General features: G+C 38.3%; 5 protein-coding genes across 5 annotated transcripts; 3 read left to right on the top strand and 2 right to left on the bottom strand. All coding sequences in view use genetic code 12, as the record gives it.

Annotated features, from left to right (window-relative positions):
* Positions 1–537: 537 nt before the first annotated feature.
* Positions 538–2,982, top strand: BUD6 (Bud site selection protein 6; the record flags this gene model as incomplete). Its single annotated transcript, XM_001527994.2, has 1 exon — positions 538–2,982. One exon carries the CDS (start codon positions 538–540, stop codon positions 2,980–2,982), a length of 2,445 nt encoding a protein of 814 aa, XP_001528044.2.
* A 1,196-nt stretch (positions 2,983–4,178) lies between these two features.
* On the bottom strand, positions 4,179–6,658 carry PVL30_000546 (uncharacterized protein; the record flags this gene model as incomplete). Its single annotated transcript, XM_001527993.2, has 2 exons — positions 4,179–5,664; positions 6,654–6,658. The coding sequence occupies 2 exons, from the start codon at positions 6,656–6,658 to the stop codon at positions 4,179–4,181; spliced, it is 1,491 nt and encodes a 496-aa protein (XP_001528043.2).
* A 376-nt stretch (positions 6,659–7,034) lies between these two features.
* PVL30_000545 (uncharacterized protein) lies at positions 7,035–8,297 on the bottom strand (the record flags this gene model as incomplete). The annotated part of the gene is made up of 1 exon (XM_001527992.2): positions 7,035–8,297. One exon carries the CDS (start codon positions 8,295–8,297, stop codon positions 7,035–7,037), a length of 1,263 nt encoding a protein of 420 aa, XP_001528042.2.
* Positions 8,298–8,735: 438 nt separating this feature from the next.
* PVL30_000544 (uncharacterized protein) lies at positions 8,736–9,812 on the top strand (the record flags this gene model as incomplete). Its single annotated transcript, XM_001527991.2, has 1 exon — positions 8,736–9,812. The coding sequence occupies one exon, from the start codon at positions 8,736–8,738 to the stop codon at positions 9,810–9,812; it is 1,077 nt and encodes a 358-aa protein (XP_001528041.2).
* A 537-nt stretch (positions 9,813–10,349) lies between these two features.
* PVL30_000543 (uncharacterized protein) lies at positions 10,350–14,681 on the top strand (the record flags this gene model as incomplete). Its single annotated transcript, XM_001527990.2, has 1 exon — positions 10,350–14,681. One exon carries the CDS (start codon positions 10,350–10,352, stop codon positions 14,679–14,681), a length of 4,332 nt encoding a protein of 1,443 aa, XP_001528040.2.
* Positions 14,682–15,158: the final 477 nt, after the last annotated feature.

Raw genomic sequence — 15,158 nt, 5'->3', positions numbered from 1 at the left:
ATTCATAGCATTGTGCAATATACAATTTTAGACAATTACTTTAAAATCCTTTGTTTGTGTTGTTTGTATTGTAGTTAGTTTTTTCATTCACTTTGAAATTTTTTTCAAACTTTTCCTTTAAATATATCGAATGTGTTTTCGTTAAAAAAATAAAAATAAAAAAAAAAGAAAGAAGAAAGAGAGAGAGAAAACAAAAAATAAAGATATAGAGAGGGGGGAGAGGTTATCATCGCTTTCTTGTTTGAAGTTCTGCAATCGTAATTTTGAACATTGTGTGCATCCAACGATCTTTTTGTTTGGAGTTGAGTTGGGGTTTAAAGTTAAATCGTGATCGAGATTGAGATCAGACTCTGAATCAGGGTCAGAATTGAAATTAGAATTAAAAGTAGAATTGAAATCATATGCGCGCAGATTTGATCTCTCTGGAACTTTTAAGACCTACGAATTTGTTGACAGTCCCGAAAATAATATTCTACACCGCATATTCCGTATCAAGTTGAACATTCCTAATTTGTCTTTTTACTGTGATATTCAACAATGTCTACTCACGGAGACAATGAAATGACCCCTACTTCGTCTTCCTCATCAGTAAATAGTAACATAAACATACATAATGGAAGAGTGAAAAGAAAATCACTCTCTACGATTGAATCAAGTGTGACTCGACTCCTAGTTTCAACTAAGCATTTACTCGAGAGCTTGACTCAATGGGCAAGACAGGAGGCTGATGACAAGTTTGTTAGTGATGCTTATGTCAAGTTGGGAAATGACTTCCGAGCTGCGACAAAGGCATTCAACAACACCGGGATCGATGTTTCTGATCTTGGTAATGTGCCACAAGAATTAAGAGTTATATTGGAAGCAGCCTTGGGCGAACCTCCGTCTCAAGAGAGTTTGGATAGATTTTTGCCGGATATTAGAAATATCATTGTTACCTTACTCCAGAATCTCAAACTAAAGCAGAACAGGGCAAAAGCTATTTCTAATGAAAAGATGATGAGAGGGTCGATGGAAAGCTCCTCGTCAGCTGCCGAGTCCAACTCAATCAAAAATGTTGCTGCACCTCGCGATCATTCAGCAGAACAAGCTTCATCGGACACTAGCGCAGAAGGACGAGCGGCAATGAGAAAAAATAGGTACTTGTCTCCATCAGGTGCTGGTGATCAAGCCGATGCATTGACACGGCTACAAAACAAGGATGCTTTGCAACGGCGTGCAAGTAAACGTTATAGTGCTTATCAGTATGCAAAGCTCACCAATATATCCAATCCAAGTAACTACAAACCTTATGCAGAACTCGTTCCACCACCACCGCCTACTCCGCCCCAACCACATTCAGAACCACAACCACAACCACATTCAGAACCACAACCACAACCACATTCAGAACCACAACCACAACCACATTCAGAATCACAATCACAATTACAAACACAAACACCTCCCCAGTATTCGACTTTTGATTTGAACCCAAATTTGAGCTCTAAATCAAATAATATTGAGACAGGTTCTGCATCTATATCTAGGAATGTTCCATCAACAATACCGATTCATGAACATGCTGCCTCTGAAGGTGAAATAAATGTCTTTTTACAGATACATTCAACAACCAAAAAATGCCAATTGACTGTACCCCCAACTTTGGCTTCTATAAGACTTCAGTTTGTGGAGAAGTTTGCTTATTCGCCAGGCTCAGATAATTTTCCCGAAATTTACATCCAGGATCCTGCAAGCAAAGTATTCTACGAGCTTGAAGAACACTTACTATCCGACGTTCGTGTTGGATCTCTTTTAAGTCTAAAAGAAGACGAAGGAAAACTGAAAAAAGAAGAGGAAAGAGAAGAGGCGATGGAAAAAGAAAACAGTAAGCAAGCAAATGCATTGAGTGAACTCAACGCCAAATTTGAAAGCTTGTCTCAAAAATTAGGGGATATCAGTAATGACTTGGTTACCAAGATTGAAAATATAAAGTTATCAACAGATACTCCTATTTCTACTAATTCTGTTGCGGCTTCCAATACGGCATCTTTGTCTCCACCTTCATCTGCCCGCACTATAGGCGGTGCTTCGGACTCAGTTCATGGCGAGAAAGGGTCTAGTAGCTCAAACACAACGTCCATTTTGAAGAAGGAGCTTTTCAAGGTCGACAATGAACTAAGATCAATAAAACATTTAAACCGTTTATCACATGAGTCGTATACCAATACTTTAGCCTCGGTCCTTGGTAAGATGAAATTGTTGCAAGAAGCTAATCTTGAGTCCTCGCAAAGCTCAAACAGGCTATACATGGAATCTTGTCAGTCCAAGTTATCTGATGAGTCAGACAAGCTCTTAACCAAAGTTGATGATTTGCAAGATTTGATGGAAGAAGTACGCAAAGATGTTGCTCAAAGAGGTGTAAGGGTTGGCGAAAAGCAGCTTAAGTACATTGTTAAGGAAATACAGGATGCCAACAAAACCTTGCAACAGATGAGCACCTACATCACTAGCGAAAAGTCGACATGGAAAAAAATCTGGGAATCTGAGTTGGACAAGGTTTGTGAGGAGCAGCAATTTTTCAATTTGCAGGAAGATTTGACAAGGGATTTGCAAGATGATTTGAAAAAGATTCAGGAAACTTTTGATTTAGTAGAGCAGTGTTCAATCGAGCAAAGTAGAAGCGTATCGTCCAAGAGGAATAAAGTGGTGGCGAATATACCCATCCCCGAACCTGGCGAAAGTCTACATAACATTAAGGACCAGGTTCTAGTTGATATTATACAACTCAAGCCTGATCATGAGAGTAGGGTGGAAGCGATTGAGCGGGCGGAGAAGTTGCGCCAAAGGGAACGAGAATTGGCAAGAAACGATAAGTTCCAAGAAGAGTTGGGTGATTTTGTCGAGGATGGCAAGTTGAAAAAGTCTGGAGGAATTGAGGAGATTGAAAATATGCGAAAGCAACGAGACCAGGAAAACTTGAAGAGCTCTTTCGGAATCATTTAATGGTATGAGATGGTATAAGATGGTATAAGATGGTATAAGATGGTATGATTTTGCTTTTCTTTTTAATGAATGAATCAAAGAAGTGAATAAATGAATTAATAAATAGTAAAATGTCACATAGCAACTATACTTAACGTAAGTGTGCGATTGCTGTGAACTATAATTCGTTACCTTTGCGAGCTAGTACCAGCGAATAGATTTATGGTAGAAGGAGTGTATTCCGATAATGTGTTTCTGGATCTGACTACACTATGTTTATAGTAAAGCTCTTAATTTGTAAGGTGTAAGGTGTAAGTTACCTCATACCATCCGTTAGTGAAGGGGTTCGGAGTGGACGTCACTCCTTCCGAATATTCGCCGAATCGCGTTATAGTTGTTATGACCGTAAAATGTGTATTTTATCGATGTTCTCTATATATTTGACTGAGGTCTAAGATGCGACTTCTGTCTGCTACTTATATTCTGCAGTTTACACTAGAAATAATTGAAGTATCAGAGCATCCTTATTTTGGGTCTGACTCCCATTTCTGCTTTGTGGAAATATGGGCACATTGCGTCTCAGTTGAGTCGCTATGAGACAATTTTCCTCCCCCCCCCCCTCCACGAGGGCAAAGCTATGCGTTTGAAGATTTGTGGGTATTTTGAGTCTGTGGCGCTCGTCTCCCCCACCCCCACATTTGCTAGAAATGTAGGGTTAAAAACAATAGTAACATTATTTTGCCTAAGCGGAGGTGCCACCGCAACTTACACATTGGAAGTTCCCATATGGAATGAAATGTTTAACTACTATAGAAATCTGCGTGGAACCTTGTTGTCACTCGGGCATCGAAAGAAGTAGGTTCGGCACAAGCCTTGCTTGATTTTACTATATGGAGTAACCTACAACTTCTTCAATTATTACCTTGGAGTTTGAATTTGTCAATTTCAACTAACAAGTGTATCACCTGGGTGTAATTTGATTTTGACATTGCATTGTACACAAGTATTCTTCGTCTTTGTTGTGCATACTTTCCAATAACCAATTTTTTTTTTTTAGTTTGCTATCATTTTTCTTTTTTGTATATAGGATGGGGTCGATTCTGAAGTTTTAGTGTGACTCCACCTCAATTCCACGTTTAATGTGGCCTTTTTCATCAGGTCAATATAATGGTAAATCGGTCTTGACCGAACTTTCAATAAAATTCATTCGTGCAATATCACGTTCTTCTCTGAAACAAATTAGCATACTTCTTTACCATCACTTCGGATTTATTAAGCTTTAGTTGTTCGCCAGAGGAGGAGTATACGTGCCCATTCTTTATGAATACCAGTCCATCTCTAACCGCCCCACGGACACTATAACATTTTACTAATTTGTGGCCAAATTTTCCGCAGGCGGGACATGATTTGGTTGATCTAAGTGCAGGTTTCTTTGGTTTATCCAACAAGTGGATATGCGTTATTCTTTGTGTATATGTAACACTCACTGCTTCCCATATCTCACCAAAAGTTACTGCCATCTTCATAGCCAAAACCTGTTCTTGAGAACATTTCTTTATTAATTCAAGATGGGCCTTGATTTCAAAACCGTCCAATTCAACAATGGTGTTTATTTCTTGCTCTTTGGGTCTAGCAACTCTAACTATTGGTTTCATATAAGCTATAATTTGGTCCATAATTTCTTCGAGTTCTTCGAACAACATTTTAAAAAGTTGGACCCAAGTGATTAAAAGCAACTCTTTGCTTTCTTTCGTTCTAATGAAAACGTCCATTTCAGCGCAAATGGTTAGCATAGTACTCTTCGGGTCCCAACCCAGATGTATCACATCACTAATTACATCAATGATATCAATATTCTTGTCATCGATGATAAATACTTTCAATAGTGAGAATATAAGGTCGTACCTAATAGGTGATGATAAAAAATGCTTTAATAATTTACATGATGAGCGGACCACCATTGTTAAATCTGGTTTGTTCAACGATAGAGTTGCATCTAGTAATGTATCTCGTATCAAGTAGTCTGGAATGAAATAGGTGTGTTTATACCATACCAACCTCTTAAGCCAATAATAGAAACTGTCATAATCATCTCCTTTAAAAGTTGGGAATTTTGATTCATCAAACTTTTCTAACATCAACTCATCTGCCATGGACTTATTTAACTTTAAAGCTAAAGCTGTATAGTTGGCTATAAATACTTTTTCCACTTGTCGACTTCGGTATTGGATGTATGGTAATTCATTTGCCCTATCAGCATCGGTAAACTTTTTCCTGATATCATTGATATACGCACATGTTTCCTCATATCCTTCAACCATGATTTCTTGGAGGTCAAAATACTGGTTGTTAAGAGAATAATCATGTATGAATGTGGGTTGTAACATCATTTGTGATTCCGAAATTTCGTTAGGTCTTGTGATGCTTTGTGATGGGTCTCTAATCAATTGGAAATTGGAGTATGAGTTCATTTGGGCAGATTCACTCTCAGTGCTTGACCTAGTACTTGGATTCATCTCGATTTGCAGTAATTTCTGTACTAATGGTCTTAATGATTCGATTGCGTCACGGACCTCATTTGTCAATTGAGTAATCTGGTTTACCAAACAGGAATTACTGGGCCTGGTTGCATCTACTGTCGAACAGCTTTCATAAATCATACTTTTCTCATTTAAAACGTCTGTACTATCCATTGAACCAAGTCTATATCAAGTTTTCGATTGTATTTTGACTGACAAAAATCTACGTGTATATTGATGTGTGATCAGGAATTTATTTTATTTTTCCATCTATGATAATAAATTAAATTAAGTGTCACGTCAATTATCCCACATCATCGTTAACTTTGACGGCGCTGTGTTTATGGGTCAGGACGAAGTTAGCACTTTGTCGGTTTTGTGTCTCATTCGCGGTTGGGAAAACTTTTTTTTTTTTTGGACAACAGGTCGTTTCCCGTTAAAATTGTTATCACAAATATCCTGTTGTATGGCGACTAATGGCTGGTACAACTATTTTGTTTTCCGGCGGTGACAGGCAATGGTAGTGCCAAATTGAAAATTTTGGGTTCTTGTGTAAGTTCATACAATGTCTCATAGGATTCGGGCGAGGTCTAAGCTATATTAAGTTTGTAATCACATCACAATCATGAATGATTTTCTCTGTTGGGTATCAACTTTGTGCTTAATAAGCTTTCAGCAATTTTACCGTATACCGGCAGAAGCGAGTCTCCGGCACAACGTACCATACGGCGTAGTTTGATAGAGTTAGTTCTACCTGTAAATGATGGGTTTATTGACCGTCTCGTTACCATGATTCGGGTATATGTGAACTCAAGGAGTGGTTTCCCTGTGTAATAGTATGGTCGAAGCATCTTCGGCTTACCATCGACAGTAGTTATCTGTCTTTTTCCAAGTTCATGCCTGTGTTTGTTGTTTATTGGGTTATATGCACGTTCATGACCGTACCAATACCAGTTCGATAACTCCACCCACAATGACACCAAAATGTCACATAGTAAATATACTTAACGTAAGTGTGCGATTGCTGTGAACTATAATTCGTTACCTTTGTGTGCTAGTACCAGCGAATAGATTTCTGGTAGAAGGACTGTATTCCGATAATGTGTTTCTGAATCTGACTACACTATGTTTATAGTAAAGCTCTTAATTTGTAAGATTTAAGATGTAAGTTACCTCATACCATCCGTTAGTGAAGGGGTTCTGAGTGGACGTCACTCCTTCCGAATATTCACCGAATCGCGTTATAGTTGTTATGACCGTAAAATGTGTATTTTATCGATGTTCTCTATATATTTGACTGAGGTCTAAGATGCGACTTCTGTCTGCTATTTATATTCTGCAGTTTACACTAGAAATAATTGAAGTATCAGAGCATCCTTATTTTGGGTCTGACTCCCATTTCTGCTTTGTGGAAATATGGGCACATTGCGTCTCAGTTGAGTCGCTATGTGACACTCCTAGTATAGTTTTTTTTTCATTTTCTCTTCCTTATTTTCTGTTGTTGTTGTTGTTGTTTCTTTATTTAGAAGGAAACAAGCAATACAGGGTAATGGTTTACATCCAGCTATTGTTTGGTTTATGATGTGCGCCGTATCGTCTAGTATACATGTCAAATACAGCAGGAAATGGGTCGTTTTTACTCAAGACGATGGTCTGTTTACCCGTCAACTTCCCCTTCACCAAATTTGAGTCTATTAATGTCACAAGAAGGTTTTCCACGAATTGAATATCCTTTCCTGTAATTGGTATAATCTTTGTATCGAGACTTGAGGGACAGTTCATGAATTTCCAGATGCGTTTTAAATAGTTCCTGAAAATCAAAATCTCTGCACCATTTAATAAAAGCAATAGGTTTTTGTCCTTGAGGTAATCACGATGGTTGTTCAACACCAATTTGAAACTGTCGTAATCTCCCTTTGCAGTAGCTCTGAATAATTGCTCGTAGATAGACAAGATTTGTACAGCATAGCCATTCCCATTTTGCAACCGATGAAAAGTTGCAAAATTTGGCTTTTTACCAAGCACAAGGCTTATGGGTAGAAGAAGTTCAATGATCATGCTTTTATTTTTGGGACTAGAAGTATGAACAAGACACCATTCCAAATGCGCAAAACTTTCCAAGAGCTCATATTTCGTTAAATAGTACCTGGCAAGGTAGAATCTATATTTCAATTGGTCATTATGCAGAAAATCAGTAATCCTGAGACTGGTGTTACTCATGTTGCTAAAAATGTTGCGGCATAGTAGTGGGTTGTCTAGTTTCCAATAGATATAGCATAAATTGTTTCCTAAATATAGCATAATAGATTTTTTGTACTTGTTGGAGTCGTTTACTCGAATGTTATTGAATATTTTCAATAGCACGGCCGCCAAATAGTTTAGTCGGTATTTGCCGCCCTTTTCCTTGCCAAACATCTGTCGATCCAATTGCAAGGCCCATGGTAGCACCATTGCAATTGTGGCTTTGATACTATGTGATAGGAGCCATCCATACGTATTGTTGTTGAACGCAACCGATAAATCATTGAGGAATGTAGTGTATAGATCAAACGAGCTCAATACAGACCATGGATCCATTAGTGTGCAAATATTGATAAAGCTTGATACGACAGAGTCAAACGCTGGCCATTCTTCGCCGTATCTGGTTGTGAATGAATGGGACTTGCTTTGTTCAAATGATTCATTATATATAGAGACGATGTATTTGTTCTCCAGAGGATTGAGCGAAAACAAATTGGTCAAAGTTCGAATCCGGTCATCATCATTATTCAAAGTATAGGATGTGTCAATTTCATGAATAAACTGAGAAATACTCATCAAACCGGGGCCCAATGATAGTAAAAAAAACAAAATGTTGAGACGGGTTTAAAGCAGAAAAGAAAATGCAAAAGGTATGCTTTTGGCCTGTACCATAGTGGAGGGGAAACCGATTTTTCAGAAAAGCAAAATCATAAAACAAAAAACAAAAAAGAAAAAAGACGAGAGAGAGAGAGAGAGAGAGAGAGAGAGAGAAAGCGCACAAGCCGCACTTTGCATCCGTCTTTTTTTTGTTGTTGCTCTTTTTTGTTGTGCGTACGATCCATTCCATCACAAGCTTCTCTTTTCTACATGAGTAAAACCTCCTTTCTCATAAAAGCTTATACATCTCTTCTTATTATTTTTTTTCAAGAAGAGAATTTGAAAATCATAAAATACACCTCATAAATTATAGATCATAGATCATAAATTATAATTCATAAATCATACCGTTTTAATATGACCGAGCTCCAACAGGTCACATTCACGCCGGACGTACTTGCCCGTATTGCTCCCGATGTATCACTCCAAAGACATTTGGCTGTTGGTGTTAGGCCGAATTTGAGAAATGTTAATGAATATAGAGCTATAGAGTTTGGTGACAGCAAAAGTTTGGAAAATAGTTCTGATTTGGTGTTTGGGTCTTCGATCCTAAAGAGTGGTACAACTACAATAATAAATACATTGAGTTTGCTGATTGTGGAGAACCTCAACACTGGCTCTCTGGAACAGCAGAAGTATGCCACCATATATCCGCAAGTTGAAATACTACGGGGTAGGTCTGGTGCACCTACTGAAGAAGAGATGATTCTCAGTCAGGATCTTTTTTATTCCTTGAGGCACTGTCGTGTGATTCCAGCTCTGGCATTGAGAATTGACAATCTAGGTATCTTGGTAAAAGATGATGGTGAGCATGAAGATAAAGATGAGGATATGCAAGATGCAGAAGAGAAGAAGTCGGTTGGTGATCAAATTTTGTACCCTGACTTGGATGAGTCTCAATGGCAATATATCAACCTTTCGAGTTTGCATTCCAAGAGCCTTTCGTTTGCGGTTTTTCTGAGTATTAAAGTTTATCTGAGGGACATAAGCACGAATTCACTTTTTGATTTATGTTTTACTTCTTGCTTGAAAGCTCTTCAAGGGTTATCGCTTCCGCGTTGTTATGTCGACGACGCGCTTAGTGCCAAAATCTCTATTAGATCCCGGAAATCGAATGCTCGTGGAACCATGGAGAGTAGTCGAGGAAATGTGAAGTTGGATTTGCGTCAGGAGATGCAAACTTTGTTGCAATTGAATTTACCGCCACATACGGTGGCTAGTAATTTCGGTTTGATTGAGGATAACAACGGGCGAGTTATTATGTTGAGCGATTTGGAAGGAGAAGCTGAGGAATCCACAGTGTTATCGAGAATCTCCATCATCAATAACGACAAGAGTATCAACAAGATAAGTTTGGTGAGCAATGGAGCAATCACGTTAGATTCGTTACGAGAAGCTATTCACATTTCAAAAGCACGCTCAAAAGTTGCTTAAAAGTTGCTTAAAAGAAAGTTTTCTTCAATCTATAGAACTATGTTTACTCGAGTGAGTTGGTGGGGGGGGTATCCAAGGGTATTGAACCAAATGTTTTTGTTGAGGTTAGGCACCTACATTATTTTTTTTTTGAAGTAGAGTCTTTGGTTTAGTACTATCTTACTTAGACACTCCTTTTCATATGATTATGTATAGATGAGATAAGTAAAAGTACAAAGCAAATAAGTATATTCTACGTTGTATGAAACTAGATCAATTGTATTGGTTGTCAATGCTAATTATTCAGATTTTTCTCTGTAGTGTCTTGGATTTCATTGTTTTTTTGCTGCTCTGATATTTAGTCGCGTCTCGCACTAGCAAGAGTGGCGGCGACACAAGAATCTACGATGAAAATTGTCGCGAATCCTCCTGGATAGAGCGTGAGTAAATGTCGGTACCTGTCTGTCTGTATGTGTTTGTCTGTGTGTCTGTGTGTGTTTGTTTGTGAAGTCACGAGCAGAAGCATAAGTAGATAAGTATACAACAATGTTGAACAATATGAATTTAGAACCAGACAATTGGAAAGACAAGGATTGCAGTGATAAACTTACATCTGCACCATTACAATCATCATCATCATTATCATCATCACCAACAACAGCAGCAGCAGCAGCAGCAGCAGTAACACTAAATTCAGCTTCATCATCATCATCATCATCATCCACTGTGGATTCACTTAAACCTTTAAATGCAGATATGCCACCTATACAGGGAATTGAACAAAACAGTAACGACAGCAACGTTAACAACGTGAACAACGTTGACAACGTAATTACACAAAGTATGCAAACACTGGCACATTCTACAGGACTTGAATTTAATAATCGCAATGATATTCTTGCAAGAGATAATGCAACGGATGCTATGAACCACCGAGATGGTGAGGATGAATTGCGTGAGAAAAGAGATGTTGTTAGAAAACATTTGCATAATTTTGAGTGGAAAATCGGAGATGAGTGCTATATTGTGGAGGATGAATATTTGTCACGTTTTTTCAATTTGGAAACTTCTTCTTTTACCAACTTGAAGAATGCACTTGGTCCTGTCAATTCTCAAAGATTAGTTGATAGTTCAGGACAGTTATACTCTGAACAAGACGAATTAATAAAGACTGTACCCATCCCACAAACAGTATTTGATTGTTTATCAGCATGGTTTGGTATCGTGGGGCAACCAGTGGTTAGATCAATGATTTTTAACCCTGAAACGGGAAAATTGGAGGTGGAACGATGGCCCATTGTGTTTTTCTTGCACATTCTTGGCAAGAAACCTCAACAACTGCACTTTCGAAGTGGCAACCCTCGCCATCTTGGCCAATCCGATGATCAGCCCATTGTGGTTTCATTTTCTAGAACTCAAACATTTACACAATTGGCAAGATTCTTAATCCGATACGTTGCAAAGACAAGTATAGATGTTACTGACGATGTGAGGCTCTGGTTCTTTACAGATTCAAGGGAGGAAGAATTTACACATCACATAACGGTTGCAAAATTTGTTACTGAGCTTGAAAACAAAAGGTTAGTATTGCCGGGGATATATGACAAGACTTTGGAATCTGAAGGAGTAGTAAAGCCATTGTACCATATTCTTTTGGAAGTTAGAGACAAGAAACCAGGCGCCGGATTCCCAGTTGATACCTTTGTCAAGCAAAATTTAGAACTGCCAAATGAAACTTCTCGAGATGGAGTGGGACGCATGGGGTTTTCCAACTTGGGAAACACGTGCTATATGAACTCGGCTTTGCAATGTCTCCTTCATGTTCCTGAAGTCAATAAATATTTTCATTATGGAGTATATCGAAAAGAACTTAATGTTGACAATCCACTTGGATATCACGGAAACATAGCCAACTCCTTCGGAACCTTGTTGAAATCTGCATTTGACCCATTAAAGCACACCTCAAGTATACTGCCAAGGGATTTCAAGCTGACTATTGGCAGATATAGTTCTGTGTTTTCCGGATACCTCCAACAAGATTCTCAAGAGTTTCTCAGTTGGCTTTTAGATGCTCTTCACGAAGATTTGAATCGTATCAAGGCCAAGCCATATTGTGAGAAGCCTGAGCTCAACGATGATGAGATTAGTGACTGGAATGCAATAGTGAGGCTTGCTGACACATGCTGGAAGCAGCACTTGCAGAGAAATGACTCGGTAATAACCGATCTATTTACTGGTTTGTACCAGTCGACGCTTGTGTGCCCCGATTGTAACAAGACTTCAATTACATTTGATCCATTCAATGACTTGACCTTGCCATTGCCTATAAGCAAGAAATGGTACCACACTTTTACCATTGTTGATTTGTCGTCACTGAGACTACTTCCTACAAGGGTGATGCGGTTGGAGGTAGAGTTGCAAAAGACATCAAATTATGATGCATTGGTTGCATATTTGGCAAAGTACTTGAAAGTGCCTCTGTCTTTTTTGTTTATATATGAGCTTTTCCAAAATTCCATATACGCTGATTTTCAAGCAGACTACAACAAGAATAAGTTTATGCCGATTGGTGATATAATCAGAGATGCAGACGACATTTTGGTGTATATTATTCCTCATGATGTTGAAAATGATATTATATTACCAGTTTATAATGCAGTTGAGGATGAGGACAAACTGTACCAGATGGTGCACTACTTTGGGCTTCCGTTGTTTGTCACATTGGACAAGTCAAATCTTGCAAGTTTTGGCACGATCAAAAGAAAGCTTTTAGAAGTGAATTCTGCCTTAACCTCTATCGATCTCGTTGACGAGTATGAAAACCACAGGCAAAGACAAGATAATTTTGTTGCGAAAAGTTTATACCAAAAGCTGGATTTTGCAAGCAAGAGTGTGACAGAAGATGAAATGATCAATAGCGGCGAGGAAACTGATGACGATAGAAGCAGGAGTGAAGTTAATGGTGAGAGTAAGGGTGAGAGTGAGAATGGGTATGACAGTGATGTATCAATGGCAGACCCATATGTTAGAGCCGATTTTGGGTTTGATGTGTTGTATACAAAAGAACAAAACTATCGACTGAGCTCATATTTGCGTAATAGAGGCGGAATGGGACATGAGAGCCGCATGAAGCTGTCAAGTATTGTTGTTAATGTACCACTTCATAAGCCAAATATTAAAGATTTCAAAAAGTTGGTAAATACATTACCTGAGCTGAAGCGGAAATTTTACCTTCACGAGGTTAATGAAGCTCGTGGTATCGATCCACGAGAAAAAAGCCCTGTGCTGCTGTCAGAGACTCAATTGCAGACGCATTCGCAAACACAAACACAAACGCAAATGCCAGTACAGACTGATACTCAGACCCAATTGTTGGAGCAAGAGCTGGAGCAAAATAGTTTTCCACTAGTCAATCCTAATGAGACAACACAGGATGATTACGTCGTGGTTGAGAGAAGTGCAACAGGCGATGAGGAGAATACCGAACAAGGAGTCACCAACCAAACATCTTTTAATCGTCCTCTTCTACCTGAGCGAGTGCAGCAAATGTCTCAAATAAATCTGTCTGACGAAGATACCGAAAGCGAAGTAAATCTAGGCAGCTTATTTGGCTCAAGCTCAAATCTTCCACTCCCAAACTCTTCATCTTACTTTGACTCGACCAAGCCTTCCAACATCAATTCGCCAATAGAGATGAATGCAAATGAAATTGAGGTTAACGATTATTCAAATGGAAATTTAGTTGATGAGTATACTATCTTGGTATGCAAATGGGATGCTGAGGTTTATCAAAAATGCTTTACCAATGAGAACCCCATAATCTCGTCTAATTTGTCTTCATTGCCACAATTGCCCAACAAGGAGTTGGAACAAAACAAGGCAAAGTTCGAACGTCAGAGGAAAAGTAGAATATCATTGGCGGAATGTCTAAAGTACTTTAGCACCCCGGAGCTTTTGGGTGAACATGATTTGTGGTATTGTCCAAGATGCAAGGCTCATAAGCGTGCCACAAAAACAATCCAGCTATGGTCTGCGGGAGATATCCTCACTATTCATTTAAAGAGATTTCATAGTGCTCGTGCATTCAGCGACAAGATTGATGTTGTTATTGATTTTCCGATACTGGGCTTGGATATTAGCGATTTTGTTTCAAATCCAACAATTAAAAAGGAAGACTGTGTATATGATTTGATAGCTGTTGACAATCATTATGGTGGCCTTGGAGGTGGTCATTACACTGCTTCGGTAAAGAACTTTTGTGATGACAAATGGTACTATTTCAATGATAGTCGTGTTACGGAGATTAGTGACCCTGAAGAGGTGATTACGAGTGCCGCATACTTGTTGTTCTACCGGAAGAGGGCACCTAATGCAGATTTGGGAGGTGATAAATTATCCAGCATTATCTCTAACGAGGCGGAAGCGTTTAATAGTATGAAGGTAAGAAAGGAAGCAGCTATAAAGGATGTTGAGGGTCAAATTGAACTTTTTGCATCTGGATTGAAATTGGGAGCAGATGATTATGAAGAAAAATACGAGGATAATGAAAATGAAGAGAAGAAAAGTTGTAATTCCGATAATAAAGCATCTTCTAATGCATCGTCTACAAGCGATAGTGATCGAAATCAAGACAGAAATGACTATGAAGATGACGATGAAGAAGAGGAAGAAGAGGAAGAAGAGGAAGAAGATGATGATGATGATGATGATGATGATGCGACGCCTAATTTGAGGAAGCAACGCATTAACAGTAAGGATTATGGTAGTCTTCTGCAGATGAAGAGACAGAAAACGAAAAATTTGAGCACGCTGTCTAAACTTGAGGATGATAGTCCTGTTTCTGTTGAATTTGCTGGTGACACTCGTGATGCTGATAAGAAAGCCGTATAAACAACGATGCTCTATAGATTTTGCTACAACAAGAATTCAATGATAAGTGTTCATTTCGCAAATACTGTGCCATTACTAGATCTATATATTATGATTGATTCTGGTATCCTACTTGTAAAAAAAAAAATTGAAATAAATGATTAAAAAATAAAATAAAATAAAATAAAATAAAAATCAATCTGTTCGTCTTGGAATGTATAAAAACGAAAACTAAAAATTGAAATTAGATTTATAGTAAGCATTGACAAATTTCATGGCATACTCACTAAAGTTCCATCTCACGCGACGTGAAAAATCTCAAGAACTCAATTATAAGGCCCCGTAGTCCAAAAACATTTTAATTACTGAACGCTTATTCAATATTTTCTAAACTTGCATCTTGTGTCAGATCAGATCACTTGTTCAATTATTAAATAAATTATTGAATTACAAGATACCCGAAATCTGTACATGACATTACTTAGCGATATCAAGATT

Source organism: Lodderomyces elongisporus, chromosome 1, assembly GCF_030384665.1.
Source record: "Lodderomyces elongisporus chromosome 1, complete sequence".
NCBI classification, from domain to species: Eukaryota; Fungi; Ascomycota; class Pichiomycetes; order Serinales; family Debaryomycetaceae; genus Lodderomyces; species Lodderomyces elongisporus.
This window is presented reverse-complemented; position numbering and strand designations above follow the sequence as displayed.